The 17952-nt window shown below is 37.1% G+C and overlaps 1 protein-coding gene across 1 annotated transcript in view; it reads left to right on the top strand.

Annotated features, from left to right (window-relative positions):
• FAT3 (FAT atypical cadherin 3) overlaps positions 1 to 17952 on the top strand; it is a gene marked incomplete at its 3' end in the record, with an annotated part of 543245 nt that overhangs the window by 443131 nt on the left and 82162 nt on the right. Inside the window, exons 8-9 of the mRNA XM_080689108.1 lie at positions 12060 to 12335; positions 14821 to 15031. Of these exons, the coding sequence (XP_080545234.1) occupies positions 12060 to 12335; positions 14821 to 15031 (487 nt within the window). The remainder of the gene's footprint in view (positions 1 to 12059; positions 12336 to 14820; positions 15032 to 17952) is intronic.

Genomic DNA, 17952 nt, shown 5'->3' with positions numbered 1-17952 from the left:
TAAATTTAAAAAATAAAATAAAATAAAGATGGCTTTCTGTGGGATGGTGTCGCGTCCCTAGGGCTCTGACCAGCAGAGCCTAGGGAAGAAACACACGAACGCCGACTCTGTTGATGAAGCTCCTTCCTCTTTAATGCTCTCTCAACACCCTCTCAGGTAAAAACAACATCAGTCTTCTATCCTCTCCCTCATCACTCCACCAACCCTCCTCCGTGGCACTCTACGTCTCTGCTGCAGCACACACCGGTCACAGTGGTGGCTTTGTGAACATGTCCGTCCCAGCTCGGAGCCCAGAGCAGTCCGCCAAGAAACTGCTCTTCCTGTCCACCAACCCTCTTAGCTCTCCCGCTAGGGCATGCGCGCTTTTTAACCTTCTCCTGGGCGGGCAGGTGGTAGCACGAGGCGCTGCGTCACTAATCATCCGTAAGGCGCCTGATAGGGCTCACTGCGCAGGCTCAGGGCACCGCCAGCCTCTTGAGCCTCGTGACTTGGCTGCAAGCCCAGGCGCCATCTTGAGTCCACGCTGGCAACAAGCCTGGGTGCCACCTCGGTCCTGCCGAGTGGGCCCCGACAGGATGGGACACCACCTGTGGCCATCAGAATGCCTCTTTGCCAGCCCTGCTGCCTGGGAAGAAAGCAAAATCCCCAACCTCCTCATATCCCTCGCTCCAACCCAGAGACACATTACCAGGGATGAGACTTTCTTGAATTTTAACAACTTTCCCCATACACTTTCCAAGCCAACCAGAGCAACTGGCTCTTCACAACAGTTTTTGTTGTTGTTGTTTGTTTTTTAGGGTTTTTTTGCAGGTCGGGGGATGGAATCCAGGGGCATTCAACCTCTGAGCTACACCCCCTGCCCTATTTATTTTATTTTTAATTTTTTTTGTTGAACATAAATGGCATAAATTTAAAATATACTCGGTGCCCTCTCCTTCCCCCCACCCCTGTTTTCCCTTCTCCCCTCCCACCAATGAATGTCCAGGGTAACCATGCCATATTCACAATTTTACACATATTCGGATGTAGACCCTCATTAATCAAGTTCAGTCTTCCTTTCCCATATTTTTCCACTCAAGCTTTGCTGGTATTTCCCCTCCATTTCCTGGAGTACCACTGGTATCCTCTACGTTCCCTAGTTTGGGCATATATTGAGGGAACATATGTATCTTCTCCTTCTGTGCTTGGCTGATCTCACTTGGCATAATGCTCTCCAGGACTTTCCATCTTCTTGCAAATGGTATGATTTTGTTCTTCTTTATGGCTGAGTAGAATTCTATTGTGTGTATTTCCCAGAGTTTTGTAATCCATTCATCTGTTGATGAAGACCTGGGTTGGTTTATTTTTTATTTTGAAACAGGGTCTCACTAAGTTATGAAGGACCCCACTAAGAAGCTAAGGCTGTCTGCGAACTGCGATCCTCCGGTCTCAGCCTCCCAAATGCTGGGATTACAAGCGTGCACCACCACCCCCAGCTCTTCACAACAGTTTTAAGTGAATTTAAAACAGAGCTCTTCCAAAGAGTCAGTGGATGGAAATTACAGTAATACGTAACCCTGGTGTTTGCATAGTAAGACCAGCCACAAGACTTGCTTTTAAGTTTCATTTCTCTGGAATCTTGAGGTAGTGTAATAAGGCATTATCATTATACTCTTTTTACAGTGAAAATTTGTGGATCATTGGTTAGGTGGCCTGCCTACATGTACACAGTTAAAGAGATACAAATTATTTTTTTTCTTCCTTCTTAAAACCATCTCCCATCCCAGAAACTTTCTCCTATACATCTATATATATAAATATACAGATTTGTTGAAGAAAGCATCTGTTACCACGGAATCAGGTGGCCCAAAAGTTAGCATTCAATCAGTTGCTGTCTGTGTTACTACAGAGGGTAGCTCAATCTCTCTGGCCCATTTTTCTCCCCTCAATGAGGATAAGCTCTTACATGCTTCCTGGGATGTTATGTGAATAAAAACCAAAAAGATATATTATGAGATGGCTCTTAGAATCTCTGATGTGCTGAACACATGCATGCCTTATTAATACAATCTTAAAATTGGAATAATGTACCTGGTAGCTATAAATAGTGTGCGACTTTTATTGTTATTCATCAAAGACGGCAGACTTAGTCATGGCCAAATAATAATCTAAAAGTTATATTGATTTGATTCAGTGACTCAGGATATGTGATTTTAATATGCTTTTCTTATTCAAGTCATGCTTTGAATTTGTCAAGATAGAAAAACCAGCTTGTATTTTTATGCTCCACAGCCAAACCTGATGTTCAGAATCTCTTTCTGATAATCTCCAAAACCCTCAAGGCCCACAGAGGCGGTTAATTGAGGTTGGTCTGTGACATGCATGCCTAAACTTAGCCTAGACCTCCACCCTCAGAGGCTTCTCTTGCTTTAGTGTATGTACGTGCTGTGTTGGGAGCTCTTTGCAGGAATACTCACTTAAAAAGCAGATTTTACCTTGAAGATCTGGACTTGGTCTTATCTCTTCCCCACACCACACATCTGCTTTAAAACGGGGGAAAAACGAATCACGCATCATTTTGGCTCTTCTGTGAGTCCTGGATCAAGAGTCTCCCCTGGGACATTGCTCAAGTCAAGGGTCGTTTTTCATCTGTTTTAGAGTCCTCTGCCTCTTAACCACACAAGAGCAGTGGCCCAAACCTTCCATGTATGCTTAGATTGAGGAAATGCTGAAACAATGCAGCTGCATATAGATGAAGCTAGAGGATCTCTTAAAATATAAGAGTTCCTGTTTGGGTTTGGGTTTTTATTTTTTATTTTTTATTTTTTTTGGGGGGGTTAGGTTTTTAAAAAGCAGTGTTCAGGTTTCAATGCATATAATAGATCCATGCCTGACAACTTAGGAGGAAATCATTTTTTTAAATGGATTCCAATTTCAAAGGCAAGAGAGAACTTTTTACTTAAAATAATTTCATGATTAATGTTCCTGAAATGAGAATGGCCATGCCAGGTATCTATTTTTAAAATAAATTTCCTTTACAGGAAAGAACATAATATATTTGCACACTTATTTGTTCATATATATGTTAGATACTTTTTTTTTTTTGGGGTACTGAATATTGAACCCAGGAGCATTCTACCTTTACACCCCTTGCCCTTTTTAGTATTTTATTTTGTAACATAGTCTCATTAACTTGCTGAGGATCTCACTAAGTTTCCAAGACTGGCCTTGAACCTTCCATCATTATATCTTAGCCTCCCATGTATTGGGATTATAGGCATGTGTCATCATGCCTGGCTCAAGTACATATATTCTTTTTTTTTTTTTTTTTTAGTACTGTAGATGGTACCCAGGGTCATTCTACCTCTGAGCTATACCCCCAGCCCTATTTTTTATTATTTATTTTGAAACAGCGTCTCATTGAGTTGCAAAGGGCCTCACTAAGTAGCTGAGGCTGCCCGTGAACCATGATCTCCTGTCTCAGCCTCCCAAGTGCTGGGATTACAAGCATGAGCCACCATGCCTGGCTAGGTACATATATTCTTAAATGTGTATGGGACTTAAGTGCATGTGAAATAAGTACAGAATCGGCTCCATAGGACCTGGGTTTGAATCCTGGCCTTTGTGACTTTGGGCTACTCCCTTAACATTTCCCATTGATAATAAAATTTGAGGAATGATTATGATACAAATGCATATGCTGCAAAACAAGAACACGCTGACAATTTTTCTGCTCAAGCATTCAGAAACAAATCTTAGTGAACTAGATAAATACAAGGGACTTCGTTCCTAAAATCACAAATATAGGATGTTTTGAATGTGGTTCTGAAATACCAGCAGAAGCAGAACAGAATTTTGGTAATTTAGGACTTAACTGGTTTTAATAAGAAGCAGAGCTCTTATCCTACAACTCACCCCCATGGGCACTTCAGACCATGAGCCTTTGTAAAACAGGACTTGGCATCCACCCAGACTTAGCTTAGAGGAGCCTGCAGAACCCAAAGTTGTTTGTGGTGGGCAGCATTAAAACCAGCTCTGAAGGGACTTCCTATATTCGGGTTTCTTCCTGCTTTGATTTCATTGTGATTTTTTAGGCATTTCAATTACCATTTTGAACACAACATCTTTGAGAGTTACTTTGCTTTGTTTGTTAGTTCAGGAGCTCACAAATGGCCCCAACTGTGGGAAATAAAAAGCAAATGAGGAGAAGGAAGTCTTTTACAGAGAAACACTTGTTCTGACTGTAGATTAGGCGTAGGACAAAGCAAGCAGAAAGAGGCAAGCTTTTCAAGAGCACATCAACTTTGAAACCTCACAGAGGTCAGGGCAGCCTCCTGGCTGGAAAGGCCTTTTTCACTCATTTTAATGTATCTGCCTCAGTGAACACAAATATTTTAGCATCTTGACTAAGTTAACTTGAACTTTTTCAAGGAAAGAACCAGCATTCAAAGAAATCCCATATGGTTTTGCAAATATATTAAAGATAAAAACAACACCCCAAAGTATTGGCACACTTCCCGACACTTTTTCTAGCACAAAATACAGGGCAAAGTTCATTTCATGTCAGTCTTTCCTAGGAGCAAATTGTCCTGGTACACAGTTAATAACACTGCTCTTTTCATCTCAGAAAAGTTTACCTGCATCAAAATTGAGCATCGGTATAACTATTTATAAGGATCACTATGGTCAGGCTAACATTTATTTTTTTAAATAATAATTGTACTTGAGAGGCGAGAGGCACACAAGTTCAAGGACAGCCTCAACAACATAGTGAGACTGTCAGTAGCCCATCGAGACCATGTTTCGAAATAAAAAAATTAAAGTGCTGAGGTGTCACTCTAGGATATACCCCACTCCTCAGTATAGCACCTAAATAAATAAATAAATAAATAAATCTTCCTGGAATTCAGCCAAATGCCAGCAAATTATTTAGTGGAGAATCATTAGAAGCTTTCCTGTTACTCAGGATTGAGGTAAGAACATTGCTTTCCCCACTACTGTTTAATAGTGTGCTCTAAATGTTAGACAATGCAATTAGACAAGATAAAGCATTTTATGTCATAAGAATTATAGGGACAAAGGTAAGACCATCTCTATTTGCATGCAGTATAATTATTTACCTGAAAAACTCAAGATAAAGAATGGAGAATCTACTGCAAAAAAGAAAACTTAGCAAACTAAATTTACTAATATGTTATAAATTTAACATACAAAATAGCCTACATATAGCCAAATAATGAAAACAGTGAAAAGATGTATTGGAAAAAGAAGATCCCACGTAGCAGAGCACACCCTTTAAAATGTATTCAAGAACTATTGGAGACAAACCAAAACTTCCCAAAAAAACAATGGAACAGTAGGTTTGAACAAGTAAAAACTCAGAGAAGTCTACATTTTTAAAGAAGTCAGTTCTTAATTGGATATGGTGGCACAAGTTTCCTCCAAGTACTTTGGAGGCTGAGACAGGAAGAGTGCAGGTTCACAGCCAGGGCTGTGAAAATAGGGCTGGAGGTGTAGCTCAGAGGTAGAATGCCCTTTCATTCCCAGTACTGAAAAAGTGAAAGAAAAAGAAAAAAGGGACATGGGATATAGCTCAGAAGTCGAATGTTCCTGGGTTCAATCTCCAGTATAAAAAAGGTCATTTCTCTTTTAGTTACTCTGAACTTTAACATAATTCCAATTAAAAATACTATCAAGTTTCTATCAAGTGCCAAACAAGTTGATTATTTAGCTTGTAAGGAAGAACAATAAGTGAGAAAACTCTGAAAAAAGAAGAACAAAAAAGGGACTAGTTTACAAACACTGAAATGTATTATAAAGCTTCTACAGTTAAAACCATTTTGATATTGGTGCATAAAAAGATAGACAAACCAATGAAACAAAATAGAAACCCCAGAAATATACTAATTGCATATGTAAATTCAGTACAGGATAAAAGTAGCTCTTCAAATCAATGGAAAGTAATAGTCTCCTAAAAAGTAGAATTGAGATAAATGCAGAGCCATGTGGAAAAAAATAAAACTGGATCCATTTCTCACATAATATGCCAGGAAAAATGCCAAGTGGATTTGAGATGTAAATGAAAGAAAAGGAAATGTGCAAACGCTTTTTACAAAAATAAAATAGATGTGTTCACTTAATAATCTGGAGGTGTAGAAAATACTTAAACTATGGCTTACAGGGAAATACAGATCAATACACTCTTGTAATTTTAGCTACTTAGAAGTCTGAAGTAAAAGTATTACAAATTTGAGGCCAGCCTAGGCAATTTAGCATGACACTGTTTTAAAATTAAAAATTAAAAGTGCTGGGGATATATGTCCGGTGGTAGAGCATTCTGGGGCTCAATCCCCAGTACTGAAAAAAAATCCAGAAACAATAATGACAAAGATTAATATAGTCACTTTTTCATGGCATAAAGTCACTGTGAAGAAAATAAAATACATTGCAGAATTGGAAACATATATGCAATTTGTATCACCAAGTTCCCAAAAATAAAGAAGGAAAAGAATCTAACCCATAGAAGAATGAGCTGATATAAATAGTTTAACAGAAAAAGAAATGCAAATGCTTCATAAATATATGAAAAGATTCTCAACCTCACTCATAATAAGAAAAATGCAAATTAGATGACACTGAGATGCCATTACTTATCTATCAGATTGGCCAAAAATCCAAGTCTTCTCACATACTCTGTTGGCAAGGCTCATAAGAGACAGTCATTCTTATATATTGTAATGTGAATGCAAAATGATGAATCTTTGAGGAGGAGAAATGTGGAAATATTTAACAAAACTATAAAAGAACTTATCCTCTGATCAAGCAACCCCAGTTCTAGAAACTCAATATATGATAGCAAAGATATGAAAAGGCATGGGCACAAGACTCTTTTTGCATATTCTAAGAGCAAAAATTAGAAACACCTTGGCAAGGCGTGGTGGTGCATGCTTGTAATCCCTGTGCTTGGGAGGCGAAGATAGGAGGATCACGCTGGTTCGAAGCCAGCCTCGCTAGCATAAGAGACCCTGTTTCCAAATAAAATATAAAATAGGTCTGGGAGTGTAGCCCGGAGGTAGAAGGGCTTCCAGGAACCCCAGTACCACCAAAAAATAAAAAATAAAAAATAGAAACACCTTAAATGAATGCATATAAATGACTGATTGAATTAGCAATGCTACATCTACTCATTGGTAGACTTATTTTTATATTGCTATGGAGTAAACATCCAGATATAGTATAAGATTCTCAACAAAATGACTGTTGACATTTTGGGTCAGATAATTTTGGGGACAGGTGGCAGGGAGAGTTATCTTGTGCATTGTAGTATGTTTAGCAGTGTCTGTTGCCTAGACCTGTTAGATATCAGCAATATCTTCCTTTTCAGTTGTAACAATAGTGTCTTCAGACACCTTTTGTCAGATGTCCCCAGAGAAAAAATTATTCCCAATGACCAATGTTAATTTTATGTTAATTATAATGTTAATTGAATATTAAGTGAAATAACATAATAGAAAAAAGTATATATAATATGACTATATTAACCACATGGGTGAGCAAGCCATAACATTTTTTAAAAATCACCCATAGGAAAAAGGGAATAAGATGAAGGGGAAAAGCATAAAAGCCAAATTTCTTTAAATATACTATTTTTATAAATTTGATTTTCATACCTTTACATATGATGTAAAACAAAATTAAATATTAAAAAAGAAAGTCTATAATTTGAAAGTAAATGGAAGCAAATGATCTTAAATGGGTATCCAATTGGCAGCATGTCTTCACAGAGAAAATTTTTTTCTAAGTAACTTTAATCATTCTAATTTGACTTCATATTCCTACATAAGAACAAAAAGAACTAAAAAATAATATTAAATTGTTTTGAATTATCATAATTGCAATGTCATTATAATAACAATGTTGGTGTTATTCTGAGACTTTTGTGCATGTATTTCTGATAAAGCAATGGCCAATTATGGTATCATTGAACATGAGAAATGTTAGCATGGGAGAAAGGAGAAAGAATTTAAAACAATGACTTAAGTAAAACCTTGATTCTCTAATTTTGAATTGGAAATATTACAAACTTATGAACTATTTATTTTTAAAAAGTGTTTCTTAACTTTGTCCAGTGAATTAAACCAAAACATAATAGCTAATCTAATGTCAATGAGCATTCCCAGCACTAAATTGTTGTCTCTAAATATTATTTCTAACTCAGAAGAAACCAAACCCTTTTGAAGAGATGGATAATTCAGGATTTGAACAGGAAATATACTAGGAAGCCTTGGGGAAAAATTACTAGTAGCAATTATAAGAAAGCAAAGAAGTAAGTTATCAAAGAGTACCCTGATTGTTTCAAAAAGTCACCAGAACCAACCTGAAGAAAATCCCACTGGCCAAGGAAGGACTAGCTATACATTAATAAGTATAATAGCCACAATCAGAAATAATCAGATGCAATTAAATTCATGAGTTCATAATGATGCTTAAAATACCTCACTGGATATAAAAGCAACATATAAAATTCTATAGATTTTCTATGTGTCAATAATAAATATATCAAAAAGAATTCAGAAGAACAATTCCATTCTCAATAACCTTTATAAAAAAAACAGAAATAAATATAACCAAGGAGGTGAAAGACATCTACAATGAAAATTATAGAACACTGAAGAAAGAATTGAAGAAAACAGTAGAAGATGAAGAGACCACATGTTCATGTATAGGCAAAATTAATACTGTTAGAATGGCCATACTACCAAAGAGATCTGCAGAGTCAATACATTCCCCATCAGAATATCAAATACTTTCTTCACAAACTAAAAGTCTTAAAATACATATGTAAGGCTAAAAGACCCAAACTAGCCAAAGAAATTCTGAAATAAGTAAAGCTGTATGGATTACATTAATCAATTACATATTATACTACAGAGCTATAGTAACAAAAATAGCATTATACTGGCATAAAAACAGGCACATAGAACAATAGAATAGGAGACACAAAGACAAACTCACACAGATACAGTCATGTGATCCATGACAAAGGCATCAAAAACATATACTGGACAAAAGACTCCCTTTTCAACAAATGGTGCAGGAAAACTGAATAAACTTATGTAGAATAAAACAACTAGATTCCTTTCACACAAGTCAACACCAAATATGTCAAAGATCTAGAAAATAGACCAGTAACTTTGCAACTTCTAGAAGAAAACATAAGGATAACGCTTCAACATATAGGAACAAGGTCCTCAAAAGGACTCCCAAAGCTCAGGAAATAATACCAATCATCAATAAATAATATGGCATGAAATTAAAAAGCAAAAGAAACAATAGCATGAAGAAAGCCTAGAAAATGGGACAAAATCTTTGCCAGCTCCTATTCTGACAGGATTAATATCCATATTATAAAAAACTCAAAAACTTAACAATAAAGCAAATAACTTAATTATAAACACACAAATTAACTAGACATGTATTTCTCAGAATAAATGCATATGGCCAACAACTGTATGAAAAATGTTCAATATAAGTCAAAGCTACACTGAGATTTCATCTCACTTTAGTTAGAATGGATTCATCAAGAATACAAGGAATAAAAAATTCTAATGGGGATGTAGAAGGAAGGAAGGGACATTTGCACCAGTAAAATTTTAAAGTAAATATGTCATCAGTTACTTTTATAGTAGCCAAGGAACCAACATCTTATTTGAAAATGATGGAAACACTACCTCAAAAAATAAAAACCAAATCCCATTAACAATAGCTCCCCCAAAATGCAATACTTGTCTCTAAATTTAGTAAAACATGTACAGATTAATGGATTACAAAACTATGGGATATGTACACAATCGACTTTTACTCAGCCATAAAGAAGAACAAAATTATGACATTTGCAGGGAAATGGATGAAACTGGAGAACATAATGCTAAGTGAGATTAAATCAGTCATAAAATGTAAGAAATCAGATGCTCTCCCTAATATGCAGAAGCTAGGGAGAAAAAGGGTCATAGGAGGAACCCTAGACAAGGAAAGAGAAACCACAGATAAGCAAATAAGGTGACCTAACTGAGGGGGATGGAAGAGTGGAAGAGGAAAATTCCTTAATGTACATGATATCAAAGTCAATCACGAAGCCAAATGTGGAGGGAAGGAGGGGAGAGGGAATGGGGTGGGAATTGGGGAAGGGCTAAATGAGTGATGTGTGCATGTGTGCCTCTACCATCTTGTGCCCCATTAAGTTGTATGAATACAATGCACCAATTAAAAATGTATGACTACAATGCACCAATAAAAACATTTTAAAAAGTAAAAATAAAAAGTAAAATAAAATAATGCAAAAAACATGTACAGGATGCTTATACTGAAAACTAAAATATGCTATAAAATAAATGATATATGTCATTTCATTGATTGGAGAATATCATAAAATAATAGAAATATTTATTCTACCTTTTCTATAAGAAGTATATTTTAGAGTAGTCACATAGTTGGGACTTTTTTTTTGGCAGAACTATTCCAGCTACTAAATGAGGAAGGAATCATCGAATTAGGACATTACTGCTTGAAAATTTTTAATTAATGTTATCTATATAATTATCATTTATGGCTACTGGCATCACAGAATTAGAGACTGAACGAGATATTGTGCATCTCCAGATGGAAATATACTGTATTGCTCAGAAAGGATACTTGTCATACAAGCAGAGAGAGAAAGAAAGAAAACTGAGCCTGAATCTTATCAAGCCTCCTAGACCAAACTACTAATCTATAACAAATATAGGAGACAGAGGGATGTGTAGAACAAAACCACAGGGATGCTATGAACAAAATTCAGATTACAGACTAAAGAGAAAATAGATCAGTTCCTGCAACAACAATAACATAATAAAAGTTACAAGGAAAAAGAAAGATATGGAAGGAGAATTTGTAAATTAAAGTATAATTAAATGACATGTCAACCAAATGCACTGTTTGGATTTTATTTGCAAATCTCGAGTAAACTAAATTATCATATATACACATATATATGCACACATACAATATGTTTTAGGCCTACTGTACTGGTGAAATATAAATTCCAACTGGATATTTGATGCTGTTAATGCTTTACTGTTTTCTATGTTTAGATTTCAAAATAATACTATTGTATATGTACAAACAAAAATGTATAACATGTGTGTTTATATTTATTCTGAGTTCCTATCTTTTAAAGATAATACTAAAATTAAAAATCACTAGGATTTGCTTCAAAATAATATGGGTGATGTCTTTAATCCTAGTACTTGGGAGGTTGAGACAGGAGTTCGAGGCTGGCCTCAGCAACTTATTAAGTCCCTGTTTCAAAATAAATAAGACTGGAGTTGACTGCCCCTGAGTTTAATCCCCAGTACAAATAAATAAATAAGTAAATAAATATGTAAATAAATAAATGGGGTAGCAGGTGGAAATAAGTGGGAGGAGAGATTAGCTATGTATTGATCATTGTTAAATCTGGGTAATGAATATGTGCATCCATTAAACCATTACTTTAGTACCTGCCTGGAATTTTCATGACAAAGTGCTTTATGAAAGAAAACAATTTGGAAACTTAGTATTTTAACTATCCCTAGCATCATATTGTTGGCTGGGTCCTTGCCGTCTGAAGGGTAATCCCAAAGTCTGGATGCTGCCCCTAGGAGGTTTCTTTGTTACTTCTTTTGTTCTGACACTGCCACCACTAAGTCCACATGAGAAGAAGCCCATGGCAAGAACTTGAGATTATAGGAACTTTCCAAATGAAGGTCACCTTGTAATAATTTACATTGTGCCTCAAATCTGTCTGGTGGCTGTCTCAGCTCTTCAGTTAATAGTGAGAATATTGATCAGCTCATAGTTTATGTTCCTGCTAATGTGAACCACTGGTTTATTGTCAACCTCTAATTACAGAGTGTTTTTATAAGAGAGCTTCCTGCATGTTGAGATAGCTCCTAAAAGCTGATCCAAGGACATAGAAGGAGGGAGAGAGAGGGATGGGGCCTCTTTTATTAGCGATTAGTGAACTGGCATTCATCATCCTTCTTGTCTTCTTTTAACTACAGGTATTTATCAAAGTGCTAGATAATAATGATAATGGCCCAGAATTCTCTCAGCCAAATTACGATGTGACAATTTCTGAGGATGTGCTTCCGGATACTGAGATATTGCAGATTGAAGCCACAGATAGAGACGAGAAACACAAGCTGAGCTACACTGTCCACAGCAGCATCGATTCCATCAGCATGAGAAAGTTCCGAATTGACCCCAGCACAGGTGTGCTCTACACTGCTGAGAGGCTGGATCATGAGGCCCAGGACAAGCACATTCTCAATATAATGGTAGGATCAAACTGCTGATATTCTGTCCTAACAGAACCATTAACCATTCAAGGCACACACCTTAGTCTTCAGATGTATAGGGTGCTTCAGTTTTGTAACTAGTAGTAAATTTGGCTTTTCACTGCCAGGTTGAATTCATGGCAAAAAAAATTACTATTGTTAGATAGCAGCTCCATATTTTTCAGAAAACTGAAATATTAGATAAGTTCTTCAGAGACTGGCTACTCCCTAAGTGCTCCTAATGGACTGGCTTGAGAGGGAAGGGGCAGACCATGTCATGAGCCCAGGCTCTGCAGTTGATTTGCATCCAGAAGTCTCTGTGGAAAAGTTTAAAAGAAGTTCCTTGAGAAGTTTACAACAAAGATAATCATTTACTCAACCTCTGCAATGCTCAGTCCTAGGAAACATTTAGAGACTCAATTAATCACATACTACACTAGCATGGGACCTAGTTATAAACACTGGCACACAAAAGAAATCTCAACATGCCCTGGGATCTGTGTTCATATTATGTATACATTGCTTTATTTTTAATGCAGGGCTTGGCTAGTTCACATAAATGAGAAGTGGATATTAATGTGCTTATATGCTTATATTCATATAAGCATAAGATTAATATGCTTATATGCTTATATTCTGTCCCTTTAAGGACCTAAGAACTCTATGGTCAGTGTATAGCCACTGCCTATAAAAACCCCCATTGCATTCCTTAAGGCTAGGCAGGATGACAGAGACTTAATCATGTGTACCAATTGGCTTTAAAATACACTGAGACTATGAATTCATAAGCAGTAATTCAAAGTAACATTCCCACTAAATGCTACATTTCTTTCATAAGACTAGAAAGCTTCCTGGACAAAAGAAAACTTGAGTGCCATGCATTTGGTTGTAGTTTCTGAGGAACAGAAAAGGTGACTCACAGAGGTTATTCATCCACTCCCCTGACCCTTCGTTCATTCATTCATTCATTCATTCATTCATTCATCAGATGTTCTTGAGTACAAATCGTGCACCAAGCACCATTCTAGACATTGAGGATACAAGAGAGTCAATGTCCCTGCATCCCTGGAGCTGCATTCAGCTGGAACTGACCTCAGTGTTAATAATCCCCAAATAAAGAGTTGAGCCTGGTCCCTGAGTGTAGCAGACCAATTTACAGAAATGTAGCACACACACACTCACTGCTTTGATTTTGCATGCATTTTCTTCAAGAGCAGAGAACTTGTGCCAGTGACTAATTCCATTCTTGTGGTTCCTTAATCCATTTCTGTTCATTTTTTTCTTAACACACTTAACACACTCAGAACTCAGTTTGGTCCCCCTGTACCGTTCATCACTTGTGTAAGGGAATATTTAGAGCAAACAACTCCTTCCCGCTGCCTTTCTCCAGGCTAAGCCATTGTAGTCATTTTGTTGATTCCTTCTAGATACTAATTATGAAAGCCCCTTTCTCTTTTATGGCTCTTCTCAGTGTATTTTCTAATTTCTTGACATTTCTGTGAAGTTATAAAATGGAACAAACCTGGAGCACACATTTGGTTAGTACTACATCACACCGTAGCAGAGCTGTGTGGTTAAAGAATTAATTGCTCATCTGCTCCCACCATATGCAAACAAGGGGAAATTATAAAGCTATTAAGCAAAGTTCTCTAATGACCTCATATTGAGGATATCAGTTTCAGAAATTAAGATTGTATTTATTTTACCAGTGACCAGGATTCTCTCTTAGCTCTAGGTTTTTGGATCTTCTTGCCTAAAGATTGTGATCACCACCATTTTACCAGTTTTACTTGTTCTTGTTACTTCCTCCACTAAATTAAATGCTAAGTGAGATTCTTCTAACTACTCATTCTGAAGGTCTGAGGGAACTTGTAGGCACCTCAGGATGCTACTTGCCACTGGGCATTTTACATATCTGTTTGTGTTCCCCCACTCAATTTTAATTTTTTTGAGGGTAGGGACCATACTCAATTCACTACTAAACCACCAGAATCAAGCCAGGGAATTGACAGATAATAGGTAATAGTAAACTTTTGCTGAATGAATGGCAATGCCAACATTATATTCATTAATTCCATGCTTTAGTCTATATATATATATATATATATATATATATATATATATATATATATATTTCCATGAGCAGCTGTAAACACAAACACAAGGGGAGAGTATGAGGGGACCCAGAGCAGAGTGCTATGTTTATGATAGCAGGATATCAGTTCTTCAGCTACAGACTGAGTAAAGACCATAGGCCAGGCATCCTGCCAAGCAATAAAGATGGCATGGCCCCTACTCTTGTTTTGCTCATAGACAGATTTTCTCACTTGGTAATACCACTACTAATTGAGTACCTACAAAGTGCCTGGGACTAGGTCAAGCACCTAATATGCATTACCTCATTTTGTTTTCACTATAGCTATAGCCATTGAGTTCGTTGCTGTTTAAGATTTTAGTCCTACTGCTTCTTGTATTTTGCCTAAAGGTCAGAGATCAGGAGTTCCCTTATCGAAGAAACTTAGCCCGAGTCATTGTGAATGTGGAAGACGCTAATGATCACAGTCCTTATTTTACCAACCCACTGTATGAAGCATCTGTGTTTGAATCGGCTGCTCTGGGATCAGCTGTTCTTCAAGTGACCGCTCTGGACAAAGACAAAGGGGAAAATGCAGAACTCATATATACCATAGAAGCAGGTGAGAGCTGTTGTCCTGCACAGATTTCAGTGGGATGCATGGAATTCAATCCTCAATAGTGTATAACAACATGTACAATTCAGAGCCTTACCACTGGAATTGGAAAATGAATTTTTTTTTTGCCAAGCAACCTCCCTATTTTTGTGATGATGATGCATAGAGTTCTTGGCATTTCAGTGATATATTTTCCTTTATTGACACAAGCAAAGTTTCCTTCATTGTCTTCAATCATGGATTTTCCAGGAATGGAGAAGAGAGAAGAAATATGTAACAAATCCAGTGGATTTTACCCATGGGGCAACAGGTCAGAGCCTCAGACCAACCAGGATAACTAAAGCTCCCATTAGCTAAGCGCATATTGGGCTGTTCTGGGAATTGAATCCTACATGTCTCTGTTTCCTTTGCAATAGATGGGCTGTGGACTTCAGAATCCCTACATACTCAGAGAGTTAGCACAAACTCACTTCACTGGAGACAATCAAGTAACTGAGAGGTTGGTAGATATGGAGTCTGAATTACCAGCTTACTCTGACAGATCTGTATGAATATGCTCATGTTTTGTTAAATTTAAGATTTTTTAAATTTGATTTTATCACCTCTAAGACAAGACTGTAGTTTACTGATGGCTTGAAGATCGATAGCCAGAAAACATATGTGACAGAGAGATAAATGTCCAAGCAAGAGATAGGATTATGAGCCTTAGAATGACAAATATCCTTTATCTGCTCTATTTTCCTTCCTCTGATCTGTCCTTTTTGAATATTCAAGCCACATATTTCCAAAACGTTCTGCAACATTATGTCTGTCGTGCATAATGCCAAATGCAATCTCCTTTCATGCCAGCAATGGAAAGGCTTCTTTCCCTTCATTTAAATGTAGAGCATTTTTGCAAGTAGTTGAATTAAAATAAGAATGCTGGGATGATACTTTTTTTTACTAGAAATTTTAGGGGGGAAAAGCCAATAACCTTCTTTAAAACATCCTTTCATCAAATGATAGTCTTTTGTATTAGGTACCCACATTCTATGTGGGTCTGTGCTAAACTTTATGTAAAAAAGTGAGGGAAAAAAGAAACAGGAAGAAGGTAAAGACTCAGATGTTGATTCATAACAGCCAGGTGCTTTAAGAGAAATCACCCATTGCTTTCTGGGTACCCATGAGGATTTATTTATTTATTTATTTATTTACTTATTTATTTATTGCAGTACTGGGGATTGAGCCCAGGGCTATACTACCGCTGAGCTATACTCCTAGCCCTATTTTGTGTTCCTTTCTTTGAAACAGAGTCACACTAAATAGCAGAGGGCCTCACTAAGTAGCTGAGGTTGGCTGTGAACCCTCCATCCTCCTGTCTCAGCCTCCCAGGCACTAGGTTTACAAGCATGTGCCACCACACCTGGTTCAACCATGTGGTTTTCTGACTAGTGCTTAGCAATACTATTTTTCATCTCCTGTTTACCATAGTACATTTTTCTTGATTAATTTTGCAGTCCTTCTTCTTTTGAGTAACTACACTTGCCGTCTGGCTGAAAGACTGCTTCAGTTACATTCTAACCTCCACGAGTTTGGCATGGTACTCAGTCATTTCTTAAAAACTGACTAAAGTAAAAGTTGTTTCCTTAAATAACATTCTTTATATGAAACACCTAAATTTCCATAAAGCCACATTAATACTTATCTTTAAAAAAGGTTATCTGTAATCTTATGTTTAAGAATCTAATGAGAATTAGAATGTGCACAGTCAATCTCTCATAGCCTTGGGTCCCTGCAGGGACACACAGAATCACCCTGGCACTAGTCACACAAGTTCTTTCCAGAAGATGTAAAGAGGAGGTAGATGCAGGTGCTTCAGTACTCTGAAGCACATGACCAGCAGTTGTGTAAAATGTTATGTTTGATTTAACTTCCCTCGCAAACCTCAGATAAGAAAGGTTTTACTCTATTTACTGCTGGGCTATAAATGTCCTATCTCTTGCTTAGCCTCTAAAGTACCTACAGAGGCTTTTTATTGTGTTCCAAAGTACTGAGGCAGAATCCAAGTGCAGAGCTTCAGATCTCATATTTAGTCCTATTTTTGTGTTTTGTGTCAGTGATGATTCTGAAGTGATACAGTACAACAGAGACCAGGCTGAGAATGAAAAGAAGACAGAGCCATATTGGATCCTTGGATGCATACAAATAGAGAATTCAAAATCTTTTTTAGATATTCTTCTCCTCTCAATCATTCAACAAATAAGTCTCATGAGCTTTCTTTGTGGCAGGTACCATGCTGTGTACAAAACAAGTAGTGATAAGTAATAGAAGCACAGCTTTTGTCCAGTGCCAGAAGTCTACAAGAAGCCAGAGATTCCAAGAAAACAAACGGAAATTAATTTGCAAAGATTCAAGAATAGGAGAGAATACACAGAAAGTAAATTCCAAGAAAACAGGGACGTATGTTGATAAGGGAAGAGTAGGAGGGCCCACTTTTGACCAAATATCAGCACAGAATTCTGGAAGGTATCACAAGTAGATCAGTGGTCATAGGACACCAGGGCTCTGGAAGTACAGTGGGGGTCAGAAACCAGCTCCCCTTCATTCCTGACATGATATATCTTTCTAGAGATTAAGAATGTTGCTGGGCTGGAATGAGGGAAGATTTCCCTATAAACCTGGAGGTAGGATGCCCTAATCACTGTATGCAGTTAGAATTCATCATCCAGAGCTGTGTGTCAGTGTCATTCCTGAAAGGCAAGCATCACTGAGTGAAATGATATTTGGTTCAAATGCTGAGCTCATACCCACTTCCACAGTGCTAGTCACTGAGAACATAAAGGTACACACATATGTCAGTGAACTCTTTGCTGTTGTCATCACAAAATGATATGATGTTTAGGTAGCCAAATAAAAAATCATGCTAATATCAAGGATAATATTGTTTA

The sequence above is a fragment of the Muscardinus avellanarius genome (genome assembly GCF_963383645.1).
Source record: "Muscardinus avellanarius genome assembly, chromosome: 1".
NCBI lineage: Eukaryota > Metazoa > Chordata > Mammalia > Rodentia > Gliridae > Muscardinus > Muscardinus avellanarius.
This window is presented reverse-complemented; position numbering and strand designations above follow the sequence as displayed.